The sequence below is a fragment of the Branchiostoma lanceolatum genome, chromosome 8 (genome assembly GCF_035083965.1).
Source record: "Branchiostoma lanceolatum isolate klBraLanc5 chromosome 8, klBraLanc5.hap2, whole genome shotgun sequence".
NCBI lineage: Eukaryota > Metazoa > Chordata > Leptocardii > Amphioxiformes > Branchiostomatidae > Branchiostoma > Branchiostoma lanceolatum.
The window spans coordinates 15,807,066-15,823,398 of NC_089729.1; the positions used below are offsets into that span (position 1 = coordinate 15,807,066).

Consider the following 16,333-nt stretch of genomic DNA (forward strand, 5'->3'; position numbering starts at 1 on the left):
AGAAAGTCAGATATAGTTGGCCTTCTGTATGAAAAAAAAACAACTCACACATTACACAAACTATAACACCTGTACAAGTGACGTTAGACTTCTCAGACATCATGTTCTTGAACTAAAGCTTTAGTTCTGAAAGCTACATGTATGACAATGTAACCCAAGTCCTGAACCGTGGCAAGTTTTGTGCCCTATCGTATAGCGTTTACCATTTAGCATGTGCATGACAAAATACACCAAAGAAAACTTAAGTACATATTTTCCAACATGTGAAAGTGTGAAAGTCTAAACTTTTGTTTAAAAAAAAAACATCTAGGGAAGACAGTTATTTGCCAACATGCAGTTGTTATCTGAATATTTTCATTTCATTTTTATCTTATTTACCCAGGGCTATTTAGGGCGGTTTGCACTGCACGCATACATTAAAAACATAATATGGTGAAGTAACATGCTTACATTTTTTACATCACTCCATTTGTTGAAGGTATATAGCTACCAAATCAACTGACAACATTTTGAGATTCTTAGCGAGTGGTGATAGGAATTCGGAATAGAACAATAAAAAATGTTGTTTTATACATATTTCACACAATGCATTACAATACTCAAAATCGTTCACAACAAGCTTGAGACTACTTAAACATCTTATTCATATGTACACGGTTTTCAACATGTTAAGCTATGCAACAATTACTTCTGTTTTCTACGTACCTTTACTAGTTTGACTGAACTGCACTTTCCACGGGTGGGTACTCCTGATTGGCTTCCGTGGCCGTCTGACCTACCAATCCTGTGCCACCGCTGCTATTTGAATTCCCCGTGTCCAACGGCAGCTGAGGAGAAGCTGTCGGACCAATGACTGCCTCGCTCACTGCCGGATAGCTCGGATTGTTCTCGGGCTCGCCGTTCTGAGTTTGACCAATTTGTGAGGTTACCGGATCTTCGTGGATGGGTTGTGGGTTTTGGAATGTTCTGTCAGAGCTAGCAACGGCGGCCTCAACTTCTGGGTACCCGGGGTTATCCGGGAGGTCGTTTGGCATCGGGTACTCAGGCGTAGCCTGCAGTTCATTGGGCGCGCCGGTTACGTGAAGGTCTACAGTCAGCGATTCGCTCACTACGTCATGAGGCTGACTGATCTGCTGCAGTGGAGATGACAGTTCGGTGTGTTGGTTCACTGCCTGTATCGGTACAGTTGTCTGCTCTTGGACCTGTGCCGGTGTAGGCACCGCGTTTGACACTGGCTGTACCAGTACACTTGTAGGTTGTTGCTGTGTCGGTGTAGGCAACGTGTTTGACACTGGCTGTACCGGTACACTTGTTGGCTGGCGTTCTTGCGGTGGTGTAGGTACCGTGTTGCTCCGCTGAAGGACACCACGCGGACAAGACTGACTGAGGAAGGAGGGGGTCTTGTCACCCGCTAAGTTGCCTTCGGCATCAGAGTGCAGCCTGTCGGCGCTGTCCGGGAGACAGGGGTCAGACCCAGACTCCTCCTTGGAAAGCTTCGTATTCGGCAGTCCCATGGCCAACTCGCCCTATGTCACAAACACATTGAGGTATAAACAAACTAAACACATTTTGTTTTGCACTTTACAATCTTCTCTTTAACTACCTATTATTGATATGTTTGTGACAAAATAATAGGAGGACTAGTAGTAGCACTGGGAGTCCCATTTTACCAGTATGTGTGTAAATCTATGGTGAAAACCATGATAAATGGTATTTGATGTTTGAAATCTGAATGATTGCAGTTAAACTAGTATTTGCGGTTCATTTTCATGTGATGACAGAAGTGTCTTACCGTTCATTTTGTTCGAGGCTACGTCTTAAGACACTCAAATCTTTCACTGATAAAAATTTGTTACAATCTGGTTATGTTATATGAAAATAGTACAGAATTTTTGCATCAACTTACCAGGTTGACTGTATGGGCGCGGGTTTTCTGAAAGTCTGTGTCAAAACACAAAATAGAGCATAAATCAGACGTCAAGAAAACACTGTCACGGCATATGTCAAGACAAAAACGTATTTTGTACACAGATTTGTTCTTATCATTCTATTTTCCTGACTAAAACTAGGTAAAGATCACAACTCATACACGTATATGAACTCACGTGTTGTATTGACAGAACTCCAGAACTTTCTGTACAGAGAAGAAAACTACATCCGGGGTTCCTAGTGCGCAGGTGCGAGATACTAAAGGCGGGAAAACTAATAGATAAACATTTTAGACGTTTCTGTAAGTCTAATGTACCTTTTCTTCTTTTTGTTTCACTTGCATGGTTGAATGCTTCAACGGCGTCGTTCCTTTTCATCTGCCTGAGATGGTCCAGAAGACGGGCCGTGGGGTATCTTGGGTCACGTCTTCCCAGCATCTCAAGAAGCTTCATCGTAGGGCTGCCTTGTGCAACGCATGCGTTCATTTTCTTGGGTGTAAAGAAACGAAGGTTATGGTATGTGTAAAATAGCATGTAACCAGGAACATTAATCCACCAGGTTACATAAATCCACCATTTTAATAAAACAGGGTGTTTGACAGATCTCTAGTGCAGCACCTCCCAGGTATGCACAGTTTATATGTACATGTATAAGTAGGAGTGCATTTTTCTGGGGGACGTTGGGTTGGAGATCTGCTTGGACGTATCTTTTCAGGGTGGCGGAATTATGTATCCTGGTGGAATTTTGTTAGTAGATGTTACAATCATATCAGATTAAATGCATTGCATATGAAAACATTTCAAAGCCGTTTTTGGTATAAGTCCTTTCTAAGTAAGATTATATCATCTTCAATTATGAGAAAAGAAACTTACCGCTGCGAATCCTGCTTCTAAAGTTCCTTCAGTCGCCAGCCTTTCAGCCAGAGCCAGCCAGTCGTCCCGATCATCGGATGTTCTCAGGACTGGGTCCTTGTCCAGTTTCTCGGCGATGGCATGCTTCTGTTCCGGAGTCATGCTGCCGATAACGTTTACATGCGTCTGGAAGAAAGAAAGAATAAAGCAAGGTTGTAAAGGAGATGCTGATTTATATGTACAGTGTAAGGAATTCTAACGAATGAAGTACCAAATGTGTGAGCGGAGTGAGTGAATTCAGCAGTCTTGATAAGTCCTGATTTCAAAGTGAAATTTGATCTGTAGCAAAGCCGCATTGCACTACATAGCTGCTTGAAAACCTTAATTAAGCATGACAAAAGAAAAAGATTTTAAAGTTGCAAGGAAAAACGTTAAACTTAATACGTTTACAAGTTCTGTATGGTTTGAAAGTATAACGTTATAGCGATCTTGGATGATTTAGTACAAAATGTAAACATGTAAAAAGTATGGCGACACACAAAATACCCTACCTCGTCCATTATATTCGATGTCTCCACTCTCGACACCGCCCCGTCCTTGGTGATGACGATACACGTTCTCATCAGCACATCTCCGATATTGCCAGTATTGCTAGCCAGCGTCCGAAGGTCCTGGAAATACTGGTCCGTAAATGCTGTCCGGTAGTCTTTTTCAGGAACGTGTGAATTCTGTAGTCTGATGACGTTTCGGACGTTATCATATTTGGTGAACTTCAAGGACAGGGTTCCAGGCTGTGATTGTCCCACCTGCAAAAAGACATATTGTGTTTTAGTTGTCAGTTTCAACAAGGTGTTGCCAAAAAACAATTCCAAAGGGAATGCATTTGTGCAATTTTAAGAATATTTTGCAACTCAATTGCCCAATACTAAAGACCCGCTCCTGGGGCGTCGCCAAAATGAGATATCTACTAGTATGCAAATACAAATCATGATCATTGCCACCATCATGTATGCAGTCCAACATCATAATATTGATTCTTAGACCTGAGAACTGAAAAGATCTTTTTTTTTCTTATTTTACTTTCGGTACATTATCGCTTTCAGGGTTGCTGGATGGGATAGAAACATAAAAAGGGAAGTTGCAATTTGATCGGCGGCTCTTTGGTGTCATAAAACTATGATACTGTGTTTGTAATTCTCTTCGATAAGAACCACTTACAGTATTATGTATTAAATCTATGAGACATTTATTGTAAGCCCCTCAACGTACCTGGAAGAACATGTCACCGGCCTCGTAGGGTATCTCTGGAGAAACCAGGTGAACCAGTTTGTACTTTGACGTGACGAGAGGAAACCCCTGAGGACAAAGGCAAAAGATGAGTGGATATGTCAACAAAATAGCAAAACAGCAGTGAATATCAGTAAAATTCATCTTACCAAATGTTTGTCTTGTTTGCATCAACAGGCAACTAGGAATAAGGGACAAAACACAAATGTATTCATACCCAAACCAGCAAAAGTCTTACCTGGTTTTGTAGAATTTTGAACAGTTGCAATGTTGGCTTGAAAAAACGCTCTCTGAATTCGTCGATGTTGTCATTGTACTTTGTCTGCAGTAGCTGCCTTAGACCCTCTTCTGTTCTCCTGTACTTTGCGTTGTACTCACCGAAGCAGGTTTCTATAAGAACCTTTGCCATGTCTGCCATGACTGGGTCCATCTTTGGTCACTGAGGATAAAACAGGTAAATAACATGAAGCCATGTACTGACATTTGGCTGTAAGGTTGTATTCAAAGATTACTTTGTCTTTGTCTATATATCAACATATATGAAACAGCTGTTTAAAGTTAAGGATCAATAAGGATTGGTGTAAGGGGTAAATCTTTATTGCAGGTTTTAGGTAGCTCCCTTTGTGGTTGATAATGGACCGTCCCGTGCTGATATTGGTCGATGTCAGGAAGTCGTTGTTTTAATTCGCTTGCAGACATAACATCCGTTCTGAGCCCCATAAGCTGTCTGCTAAGCTGTCACCCGTCAAATATTTTACAGGGATAGCAGGTGACATTCGCTAGATCTAGAGACACAAACATTATACCGGGAAAGCTTTCAAAATTATCCTAACAGATACCACTGTTTTCATTTTGTTTTACTTACAACGTTACGTCATACATTTCCAAACTTGTGCATGGATCGATTACAAGAACAGTTGAACAAGCAGGGCTCGAAATACTGGGTGTATATTATGCACCTTATGCACCCAAAATTGCATTTGTGCACCTACGATTCGCCCGATGCACTTTACCATGCCCCCCATTGTTATAGGGACATCTAAGTGTCAAAAATATAACATTATGAACCTGTGTTATATTACTTTTCTATAAATGTTGAAATTATCTATAAACTTTCGGAATTCGCTCTAAAAGACAGGCAGTAAGGTTTGTAATTTTGTTTTTCTGACATTCTACTTGACATTATGATTGAATTTCCAGGTCAGGTGTACCAGTGCACCTATTCCCAAAAATAATTTCTCGCCCTGCTAAGGCAAACATGAAACCCGATATGCCATCATGTGAAAACGACATGGCAGAGCTTATTCTTCTTTTGTGACACACCACCCTTTCCTTTCTCGCCCCGTCCTACATACATGGACATCACAAACAGGTGCCCCCCCCCCCCGTCTTTCCTGGGTCAGTCAGCGCAAAACCATTTCCTGTGTCTCTGAGGAGAGCATCAGCCAGACAGGACTCGACAGGTGTATAAACTTAAGTTGGGAACATCAGACAAGCATGCTTGTGATAACTAACAACATACATGGTACGGTAAACTCACAAAATAAACAAGATGTACATGAAATTCTGTTGATTACCATCATTAAACACATGTCCATGTCACTCAGTGTCTTGAAGGTTTTAAGAGAACAGTTTTCTTGTTTTTATTTGGAATTCGTAAAAACATGTAGCTATCACCTAGCTTCACATCTATTTTCTCTCTTTTTGTTTCTTTTACGGAACACTTATATTGCTATCGATATATGATATAATAGGTTTCAATCAACCATGACTTCTGAAAAGAGTGAATGTTATCTTAACCCTGTGTACCTTGTCCTTTGCAGACCTAGACCGTTGACCGTTGTTGTATTGTGCGCTTCGGTAACCCCAACTCGTCTTAAGGGCTTTTAAAATTGTTGCGAATACAAACATGCCGTTTCCGAAGTTTGTACCTGGTCCATGTATACAGAATGTCTGCTCTAGACATCCTCAATTTCGTGTGCTTTAGATATTACTTGGCATTTGGTTCCATGTGACATATCATCAACATTGATAACAATGACGTGTAACTAGCTGACAATATGTCTGTCAACATGGCCAGGGTTTTGTGTCTAGTCTAAACCTTAATTTTTTTCACAGCAAGATATCAGCTGCTCTAAGATAAGAGTGCGTGTACCTATATATACACAGCAAATACTACAACTGATTATAATGCGGAATGTACTACAAGCCCTTACCTTTAAACACCGCTGACAAAGTAACCACTCTCACAGTCAAGAAGTTACGTTTGAAACACCCTCTTTAGACGGAGCTCACTGACACGTAACTAAAACCACGCCGGTGGCTTTGAACCTCTGAGCTAAAAAGCGGAAGTCGTGAAAGTACCGAATGATGACATCATTATGTAACCGGATAGTACATCATAACACTAACAGGACGGGCTGTGGTCGGTACAAGTAAAGGTCCCGCCTTTATTTCGGAGAAAGGACAGTTAACGGACCCCTTGGCAACACCTTAGGTCCACGTTAGGTTAGGTTATAGATCTATTTACTCAATCCATGGCCCAATAAATTAGGGCAGGCCAAAACACAGGCGGATAAAGGCTATTAATGAGGTTATTCTCCCTCACTTTGGAACAGCCACTCTATATTTTATGATTTTAAGACACCAGTGATAAATAACGGCCGGTAAGATTATGATACACTGTATACCTGTGATGTTATAATCAACCATGGTACCAAGGTCTAGCCCTTATAATTAATGCCTAAACTAGTATAATGTTATTTATAGCAATTGCGTTTCCAAGCTTAAGCTAAGTCATATAAGGATGTGTGTCACTTCATCTAAACATGATAAAAAAGCTAGGCAGTTGCATGTATATCTATGCTGACGTTATGTTCAAGTGGGTAGGGAAAGATCGTGACGTCCTCTACCCCTCCCCCCCCCCCCCCCCCCCCCCCATTTGGTTGGGAAGATCAGCTGTCAAACTGGGCCGTGACTCTCCCACTATCTGCGAGACATACCTTAAGCCACGAACAGTCGCCTTGCCCCCGGCACGTGTAAACCCTGCCCAAACGTACCCTGCCCGACACTCTGTCAACAGTTCCACGAACGAAACCAGGGAGGCCGTTTCTGAGACGGCAGGCACGGCGATAGTGAAACCTTTACTCCCAGTGAGTCAGCACAGTGGAATGAGGGGGCGTTCAACGTTGGAAAGTCCCACTGAAACCATTCAGTAGAAAACAATGGGGACGGGATGGTAGCAAATTTGAGGGACAAACCAGTGTTGCTATAGGCCGATGGGGTAGAAGATACACCCACAACATGCTAATGTGTCATTGTGTAGCCGATAACGTCAAGTCGGTATACATATACGATTTTGTATACAATGAAGAAATATTGATGCTTGACAGAGCTAAAAGTAGAATATTTTGACAGTGAAGTAAGAAAGAACTTTCTTTTCCCCATAGAATATAGGTTAATCATTGGAATGCTTCTTTCACCCTGCAAATAAATGCCTTTATGACGTTCAATTAATGTAAGAAAAAGAATTAAGCCCGAGTTACACCCCCATAAAACGGACTTTTGGACCGTCCAACCAGCCAACCAACAATATAAACAGTTCACAATCCTATCGACATGCCCCTTAAGTACGACCAAGGTGAATAGAGAACAGGAACACTTAACGTCATGAGCTCACCTGGCCAGGTAAATCAGGGTCTCCTGTCGGCCCTTCGCGTCTTGAGAGAAGCCCTTAAGGAGGAGAAACTTGTCCTGTTCCTTGGAGAAAAGATTTCGGCTCTTCCACAGCCAGCGACGCTCAGTGACTGGTGGACTAGCGTCCAGGTAAGTAGGGTCTGTTTATCCAGGTTTTCTAGTAAACGTGCGTTAATAGACTGATTATTATCGACAAAATGGATCAGAATGGTCACACCTAAGACAAAATCTCGTCAATGCATTTTGTACTGCATGATTTGTCTCGATAACTGTCTCTATTTTACGCTATCACGTTCCAAAGTTCAAAGCTGAACTGATATGCTACTTCCGGGTTCAAATGTGACGGTCGTTCACGGAACAGAAACGCCGACTGGCGGCAGCGACTGTATATGCACTTAGCATCCACTGTACAGCTTGTAGTCCTTGTAGATAGCATCTATCAGTATTTGCAGAAGACATCCGAAAAGCAACAAGTGTAACAGGCATTTCTTTTTAAATCCAATCAAATGTACAGCGCTTAATGATAAGAGTAAGATATAAAGTGCTCACGGTAAACTAAAAACAATGAAAGAAACTGTTTTGTCTTGAAATGTCTATAGGATGAAGCCGAAGTTAACCCGGGAAAATTAAAGAAACTAGAAGAAGACTACCTACAGCGTCTTGGTGACCGACCATCCCTGTCTCATGCCGCGCTGAGGACCCTGGGAAGGTTTCCCGTCATCCTCACCACCAACATGGACTGTCTGGTGGAGCGACTGGTCTGGGCACCGCAGGGCATTGTGGGGGAATCTCTCAGGATAGACCAGGTGAACTAGCATTGGACACTTTGTTAGAGCTTTTACGTTGTTTATGTGTTGTTTGCGCAATTGCGTCTTTCCAGCGCTTTGCAACGTTGTATAATCAGGGCTCGAAAGGCTGAGCGCATATGCGCCTTTGTGCACGTACCCAAAGTTGGAGCTGTGCACCTAGATATTTGGTTACATACTTACGTACGTAAAAGGTACAGTACTACTGTATTGTGCACCAGTAATGTGTGTACACAGCATATTCTTGTCATTCAAGTGTCAAAAAATAGTACTATGAAAAACACTGCTGTATTACTTGTTTACAAGTTTGAATTTCAGATTCCACCATTCCACCATGACATTCCACCATCCCAGATTTTTAGGTTCAAGGTGAACCAGTTCCTAAAAATGTACTTCAAGCCCGGTATAATGATTCGAAGACTTACATAATCTATAATAGTCAACTGTAGCTATGATACCCTTTGCCCACTAAGTATCCAAGTTAGCTTTGTGTGTTTTTCTCATCTATCTATTAGTTGAACCTGCTGGCTTCAACGTGGCCGACTTTACATCATGACGTCATCGTAAAGTGTTTCGGGGATTCCAGTCTTCACGCAAGGGCAACGGTATGTAGAGAAAATTTAACGAGTTATGATTAGAGTACTGAAATTGAAAATATCGATTATCATCATATCTTCACAGAATCCCTCACAGCACAATATGAATTCTCTTGTAAAACCATCTTTGGAGCAACTTTGTCCATTCTATATATTTAACAGTCCTAGAAGTAAGATATTTGAATGCTATGTTATTTTCTTTGCTTTTTCCTGAACTGAACTGAGGCATACGCTCTACTAGAGGCTCTATAAAGCTGGTGAAGACGACGAAAATATTGCTGTTTTTATTTTCTAATCTTTGTTTCCTTTAAAGGTTGAGACCAGAAAGCAGATGGAAGAGCTGTGCACGTCTGACGGGGAGGAAGCCAGATTCTTGGAAAAGCTGTTCAACGAGCAGTCCGTCCTGTTTCTTGGCTGCGACCCTGATGCGCCGCTGTACAGCAGCGTCCTCCAGCGGTTTGCTGAAAACTCCAAGGTGGCGACCCCTACACAATCACTAGATAAGCAGCTAGTAGCCGACTTTGTCAATAAATGCTAATTCAAACCATAACTTAAAGCACTAAAATTTGCATGTTTAGCGAAACAAAAATCTATTCCTGTGTACGTATACGCTATAGTATTCTAGTGCCTTTTCCCTATCAAAAAAGGTAATATTCTTGGTGTGTTTTTTCTCTGGTAGACGCGACATTTTGTAGTTGTCCCGGCACAGCAGCGTGGTGTAGAGGAGCGAGGAAGCCTGTCTTTACTACATGTGGATCTGGACCTTCCGTCTCTCTCCCAACTCCTCAACCCGAGCGCCAAACCGCTGGAGTCACCCACCGAGAAGGTACTCCTTCGTAAAATAGTGTAACAACATTCAAGCTGAGCAGAACAATAGGTCCGCCAAATAGCAGTTACTCAAGCAACTGGATATGATTTTGGAAACGGTCAGACGTTTCGAGTAGCGCTAGCATCCACTAGCTATAGTGACACTAGTACTGAGCAAGATTTGTTAGTCAGCAGTTGCTTGAGTAACTGCTATTTGACGTATCTTAATACCTCGATGTCTAACCTTCATCGATCGAAGAAACATAGGTCTCTACTATAGTATTCATACGAATTTTACGGAAGTCATACGAGTTTTACTAATAGTGAGGATCGTAGGTATTCCTTAAGGTTCGTATGAATTTCGCACAACTCGTATGTATTCCGTTAAACTCTTCTGAATTTTGTAGAATATGACTACTTGGGCACCCCTGTACTACGACGCGATATGGTATAATTATTTGCAATTCCGCTTCTAGCTAGCTAGGTATTAAGGACGTAGGTTTGGATTTCGGTTAAGGTGGTTGGTGTTCTAAACACAGATTTACACGCTACTGGTACGGGTTGCAACAACGCCATATACTTAAGGTAAGTCCAGGTTTGTCCTGCGATATGATATCGATCGACGTTGTTGTCCTTAGTACATTTTGTATGTGTGCCCTCCTTTTACATACGACTCACATTTTTTTTTTACTACAGAGCGCACCAAAGACTAGCAAGACAGATACAGGCGTGAAATCGGAAGGGGACATTCCTCCTGGATGTGACGTCATCCAGTTACTCTGTCTTGGAACCGGCAAGGGCACTACAGGTACATCATCATTTCCATTTCTATATTTCAATCCTCAATTCTAGCTTTCTGATTTATCATGAAAAGTCAAATAAAGACCAGTATAACTGGATATTTATACCGCTTGACTAGTACATATACAGATATAGACATAGATGTAGATACAAAATGCAAATACAGATAACCCATGTCGTGTCCCTCCCAACAGCCGTACTGACCGGAGAGCCCAGTTCCTCTATGGTGGTCCTGCACAACTCCAGACCGGTACTGTTGGTAGACGTGGGACTGGGCGTCACACAGTCTCTTCTACACTCAATAAGTAAGGACAATTTCTACTACTTACTCAAGAGAACAGTAGAAAAGTCCCCAGATGCTGAGATTAACCCACGTTTGCGGTGTCTCATCTTTGTGAAATTGTTGCCTTGCTGTACTAGAGCCATCATACTTTTGAAAAAAACAACAGGCATTCCCGGTACCTTTTCTCGGTAAAACGTTGGAAACAGACACCCCACAGACGATGAAGTTTTCCTTCCCATTGTAGTAGTTTTTCACACACCAAAAGCTCAGATGAAACATATGAAACATCCGCAAGGAGGCGGGGGAGGCAGGACGATCTTCACAATTACAAGCCTCGTCCTAGTCTCGCGTTCTCGCGAGACTAGGTCATTCCGTGATCAAGATGTACAGTTGACATCGAAAATTTGGAGGTGCGTATCTCGCTACCTTTTTAAGTCATTGTTTGACGAATATTCTTGTAACTGAAACATATGAAGCAATCATCCTACTAGTATTTCATCATTTTTCTCCACAGGTCCTGATAAGTTTCCGGGCGCGATGTTCGTGACGCACAACCACAGTGACCACGCAGGGGAGCTGCCCCTGGTGCTGGGAGGTACCGCCCAGCGGCGTCTACTGGCCGGTCAGCCGAAAGTCAAACTCCTCTGCGGACCGAAGGTTCTAGAACCCCTCAAAGTCCATCGTTTGAGCGAGATGGCGTCCCAGATGCAGCCTGTAAGTTTTGGTACATGCAATCCCGACGGTTTAGGAAATCACATGTAGCTTAGATGTACACTGTCCTTGGTGCTGAATGCCTTCCACTCAATACCTTTTCCTTACTTGTATATTGTTTTGAATTCAAAGTTGGAGTGTTGAAATATACGTTACCGAAGAAACCAGTTACAATCATGATCAGTCGTTGATTACTTCTGTCCTTAGTGCTGAAAGGCTTTCCCTGTAATATAGTTTGCTTATTTTTGGTTGAATATTGGGAAAAAAGGTTTTACTGAAGACAAACAACAAGAACGTTATAAACGCATTTGTATATGATTATTTGGAGATATTAAGAACTATGTAATTACTGATATATTTTCATGTTAGTCTCATTGTATTTTCCCATAAATGCTTAGGATGACGCAGCCGATTGGCTGATCTGTGACCCCGAGGGTGACCCTGTGTATCTTGATGACGTCAAGCATTTCAAACTTCAAGCAGTCGAGAGTCAGCACGACTTGCCATGCTACGGTAGGGAGCTCTAGGACTTTGCATACTTTTGCTCCCAATGATAATTATCAAGAAATGTGTATTACCCAAGTCTTCCAAGTGTCCAAGAAATGTCATTTTTTTCTTTACTACATTGGAAAAACAGTCATAAACCACAGTATGAATTGAAGCACAATGAAGCAATATTTCAGGGTGAGAATGTGATTCATAATCCTGTGGTAAATAAATAGCCTCCACCAGGCCCTCTTACGGGCGTATGAATCGTAGAATTTGGCAGAAAAAGGAATAATTAGCCTGTAGAGTCAGTCCACAGTGAAGATAAACATTTCGCCCGTTTAACGGAGCCTGCAAGTAAAACCCTGGCGTAGTTAGTCTGGTAGACTAGTAAACAAAGTCTTTATTCAAATATTTTGATATGAAAATAATTCAGACGCCTTCTCTACCCTTCCAATTCCAGGATTTCTGCTTTACTACAAGGACGAACTGATCCTCGGGTTCTCGGCTGATTCCGGCTTCACGGCGGAGTTGTACGACAAAATCTTCGAGGCCCCGACAGTGGTCGTGGACGGTCGGACCCCATCCTCCAAATGGCATGCATCGGTAAGATGATTCTCTTGGTATACTTTTGACGACTTCGATATTTTTTTTTCTTTCTTTCTTTAATTCAGGGAGAGATGATGTTTTAAAATTAGCTATGGACCAGCAACGTTAAGCCAGGCATGGCAGACCATGTTTTCTGTTATATTACTTTCAATAGAGCATTGCGACTGCCAAATATGCTTATTGAAATGTTGTATAATTTCATAGGCTAAGACGAATCTATAGTCTTGAACTGAAGAAATGGTATACGTAATTTCTAACAATTCAAAAGAAACTTTTCGTATCACACCTTTCCACATATCTGCATGTCGTATCATTTTTATTTCAGTTTGACGAGATTTCCGCCTACTTGAAAAGTCGAGAGGTGAGTTTTATTGTAAAATAGTGTGTTGTTTTTTATTCATCCATGCTTTCTTTTGTTTCAATCATGAAATTTGACATTAGATTCTTTATAGAATGCACCATTTGACGTGTGTGTTGTGTTATCTTTCCCCATAGAAGAGGCCCAGAGCCGTGTATGTGACAGGGTACGGTACTACAGCGGAGTACACGGCAGAGGACAGCGCGCTCAGGCCTTTACAGAGGGGGCAGTTCTACACACTGTGGTCGGAAGAAAAGGAGTGTACCGAACTGACGAATGAAGGAGCCCTTTAGAAAGTGTGCTTATGTTTTTTCTCCTGCCTTATCTAAGAGTTGGCGATTCTGATTGGTTACGAACAGGGGAAAAACATGTATCTGAATTTTCTATTTGGAATTATTTGATTTTTTTTCCACAAAGTTAACAATTATAAGAAAGTAGACTTGTACTATATACTACTAAGATTGACTCTCGATACTTAATGCCTTGCAGAGGCATATTGGTCTTGAATCTTGATAAACCATTAGCAAGTACAATAGAACACTCTAATGTATTGCAAACCTAACGGGCGAAAACATGCTCATAATGTAGAAGAATACATAGAAAGGAAAGGGGAAATTTGTTAGAGGATATTATAGCCAAGGTACATACATATGTAACGTTATAGGCAATGATAAGTAAAATACACCATACTTGATAGTACCAGTTCATACGCGCCAAACGCGACACTCAAATCAAAATTCATATAAGAGTCTACCATTTCACAAAGACTGTTATAGATACTCTTATTACCCTCGCACTGTGAGAGACTGGAATTCATTGCCTCAAGAAGTCACGGGGATAGCTGACCCTCCCAAGTTCAGGGAGGCGGTGCTCCTGCACCTCAGAGGACAATAAAAGCGCAGCGCACTCCCCTGGGCGCTTTTCCCCAACAAGAGGGGTGTTGCCCAGTACCAAATCAAGATCAAGATCAAGATACTCGCTCTGAAAATTATTTCAAACTACCAACAGCGCCATATTTTTGGAAAGAATCGTCTACATTCGGTAGCTTGAAATAGGATAAGCCGTGTGGTAAATTTGGCCATGCTTTATTACAAAACATTGTGCAATACAGCAAGTACATGTATTTTTCCATACATATATACGCGTTGCTTGATGCTGCCTTCATTCGTGATATTGTATATTATTCAAAATATGTCCCAGCAGATTTAGCTTCCAGTGTTGAACACAATTATCGTATCAATCTTTTTTTTTTTTTGCTTCGTTCTCCAAACGATTGAGGTAATAAACTAAAATAAACACACGGCCACGTATCTTCATTGTAATATTGTCGTCCAGAAATGCTGCCGTAAGGGGTGGCACGAACATTCATATATGAACACCATATATCCAAACTTTCCTTTCTTTCTACCTTAAACAAGAATCATAAGCAAGGAAATTACCTTTCAAACATTAATTAAGGGCCTTGACGTACGTAGGGCAATCACAAAACTCAGAATTGGCTGTCATAAATGAAGTATAGAAACGGGGAGATTTCAAAAACTTCCTATCAACCAGAGGGTTTGCCCATTTTGCCCAGAGGTAGTTGAAGACGAATATCACTTTTTGATTGTATGTCCCAAATATTTCGATATACGTAATTCACTATACTCAATGTTATCGTCGGATTTACCAGGATTTATCTCAATGGACTTGAACAGAAAATTTCTCCAATTATTGTAAAATCCCATTGTCATTCCATACTACTTCACCATATTGTATAAGATAGACTACTACATAATATTGTATCAGATAGATTGGTTAGCCTAATAGAATCTGTCTGTATCTGTATCTATATAGCCGGTATAACCGCCATCAGGCGTAACACACCAGCTTCGCAGGCACGCGGCGCGGCAGCAGCTGGTCATATTACACCGAACGGTCTGTTACACCTAGTCTTTGCATATCTGACTGCAACCGTTCTTTAAAGCTACTTAGTGATGAAGCTCCTACAGTACTTGATGACAACGAGTTCCATTCTACTATGGTTCTCGGGAAATACGAATTTTTGAACACGTCAATCCTTGGCTGATAACTCTGGTACTTAAAAGCATGACTATTTCTGGTCCTCTTCTGAGCTGGCATTAGATACTTATCAGTCGGTACGTCCACAAGTTTATTAGTCATCTTGTACATCATGCAAAGTCTGGACATTGTTCTCCTGTCCTCAAGTGACATCCATTGCAGGTCTGCTTTCATTTTTGTTACACTGGCGCCCCTTTCATAGTTGTTCGTGCAGAATCTGGCAGCTTGGTTCTGCACCCTCTCGAGTTTATCTATATCCTTCTTTGTGTATGGATCCCAAACTGTTGCAGCATATTCAAGGTTTGGTCTTACTAGAGACGTGTATGCAAGTGATTTTACCTTTGCTGGGCATGCCCACAAATTACGTTTGATCACTCCCAATGTCTGTTTAGCCTTAGTTGTTACTTTGTTGATATGGGTGTTCCACTTTAGCCCCGTTGTTAATGTAACGCCTAGGTACGGGTGGCTCTTTGCTGTTGCTAGAGCCTGTCCACAGAACTGGTAGGTGGTTACAATTGGGTTTCGTTTGTTTGTTATATGCATGATGTAACATTTTTCCGGATTAAACTGCATTAGCCATCTGCTTTGCCATTCTTCGAGTGTGTTCAAATCTTCTTGCAAAAGCTGTGAATCACTCTGTGTGGACAACTCTATATATAACAGGCAGTCATCGGCAAATAACCTAACATTTGAATCAAGCTGGTCTGGTAAGTCATTTATGTACAGGAGGAAGAGTAACGGTCCCAGAACAGTTCCCTGTGGTACGCCTGACGCAACTCTAACTGGAGCTGAGGCCTTGCCTTCTACCACTACCGTCTGTTCCCTATTGGTCAAGAAAGCCTTCAACCAATTTAGTGTGGTGCCTTGAATTCCGTAGTGCTCTAGTTTAGTGATGAGTCTGCTATGTGGGACTTTATCGAAAGCTTTAGTAAAATCAAGAATTGCTAGATCTACCTGTTTTTTACTGTTCAGTGCGCCAGCTATGTCATGAGCTGTCAATATAAGCTGTGTTTCTGTGGATCGCTTTGCTCTGAATCCATGTTGGTAGTCAG

General features: G+C 41.6%; 2 protein-coding genes across 2 annotated transcripts; one reads left to right on the forward strand and one right to left on the reverse strand.

Annotated features, from left to right (window-relative positions):
• Positions 1–708: 708 nt before the first annotated feature.
• LOC136440750 (uncharacterized) lies at positions 709–4,134 on the reverse strand. The gene is made up of 6 exons (XM_066436855.1): positions 4,050–4,134; positions 3,332–3,586; positions 2,802–2,966; positions 2,246–2,417; positions 1,907–1,941; positions 709–1,526 (listed from the first exon to the last, which is right to left on the reverse strand). The coding sequence occupies exons 1-6, from the start codon at positions 4,059–4,061 to the stop codon at positions 711–713; spliced, it is 1,455 nt and encodes a 484-aa protein (XP_066292952.1). The 5' UTR covers positions 4,062–4,134; the 3' UTR covers positions 709–710.
• Positions 4,135–7,635: 3,501 nt separating this feature from the next.
• On the forward strand, positions 7,636–14,542 carry LOC136440633 (uncharacterized). The gene is made up of 12 exons (XM_066436707.1): positions 7,636–7,892; positions 8,363–8,569; positions 9,085–9,174; positions 9,479–9,640; positions 9,845–9,991; positions 10,669–10,780; positions 10,968–11,078; positions 11,571–11,770; positions 12,166–12,280; positions 12,717–12,859; positions 13,188–13,223; positions 13,358–14,542. Exons 1-12 carry the CDS (start codon positions 7,737–7,739, stop codon positions 13,511–13,513), a joined length of 1,635 nt encoding a protein of 544 aa, XP_066292804.1. The 5' UTR covers positions 7,636–7,736; the 3' UTR covers positions 13,514–14,542.
• The last annotated feature ends 1,791 nt before the right edge of the window (positions 14,543–16,333 follow it).

Bases quoted from the DNA above. Each gene is read 5' to 3' on its own strand.
- LOC136440750 (XM_066436855.1), bottom strand. The intron at 2,967-3,331 runs GTAGGGTATTTT...TCTTTCTTCCAG, and splicing joins CATCGAATATAATGGACGAG to ACGCATGTAAACGTTATCGG. The intron at 1,942-2,245 runs GTACATTAGACT...GTTTTGACACAG, and splicing joins TGAAACAAAAAGAAGAAAAG to ACTTTCAGAAAACCCGCGCC.
- LOC136440633 (XM_066436707.1), top strand. From the start codon at position 7,737: ATGAGCTCACCTGGCCAGGTAAATCAGGGTCTCCTGTCGGCCCTTCGC. The intron at 8,570-9,084 runs GTGAACTAGCAT...TCTATCTATTAG, and splicing joins AATCTCTCAGGATAGACCAG to TTGAACCTGCTGGCTTCAAC. The intron at 11,771-12,165 runs GTAAGTTTTGGT...ATAAATGCTTAG, and splicing joins TGGCGTCCCAGATGCAGCCT to GATGACGCAGCCGATTGGCT.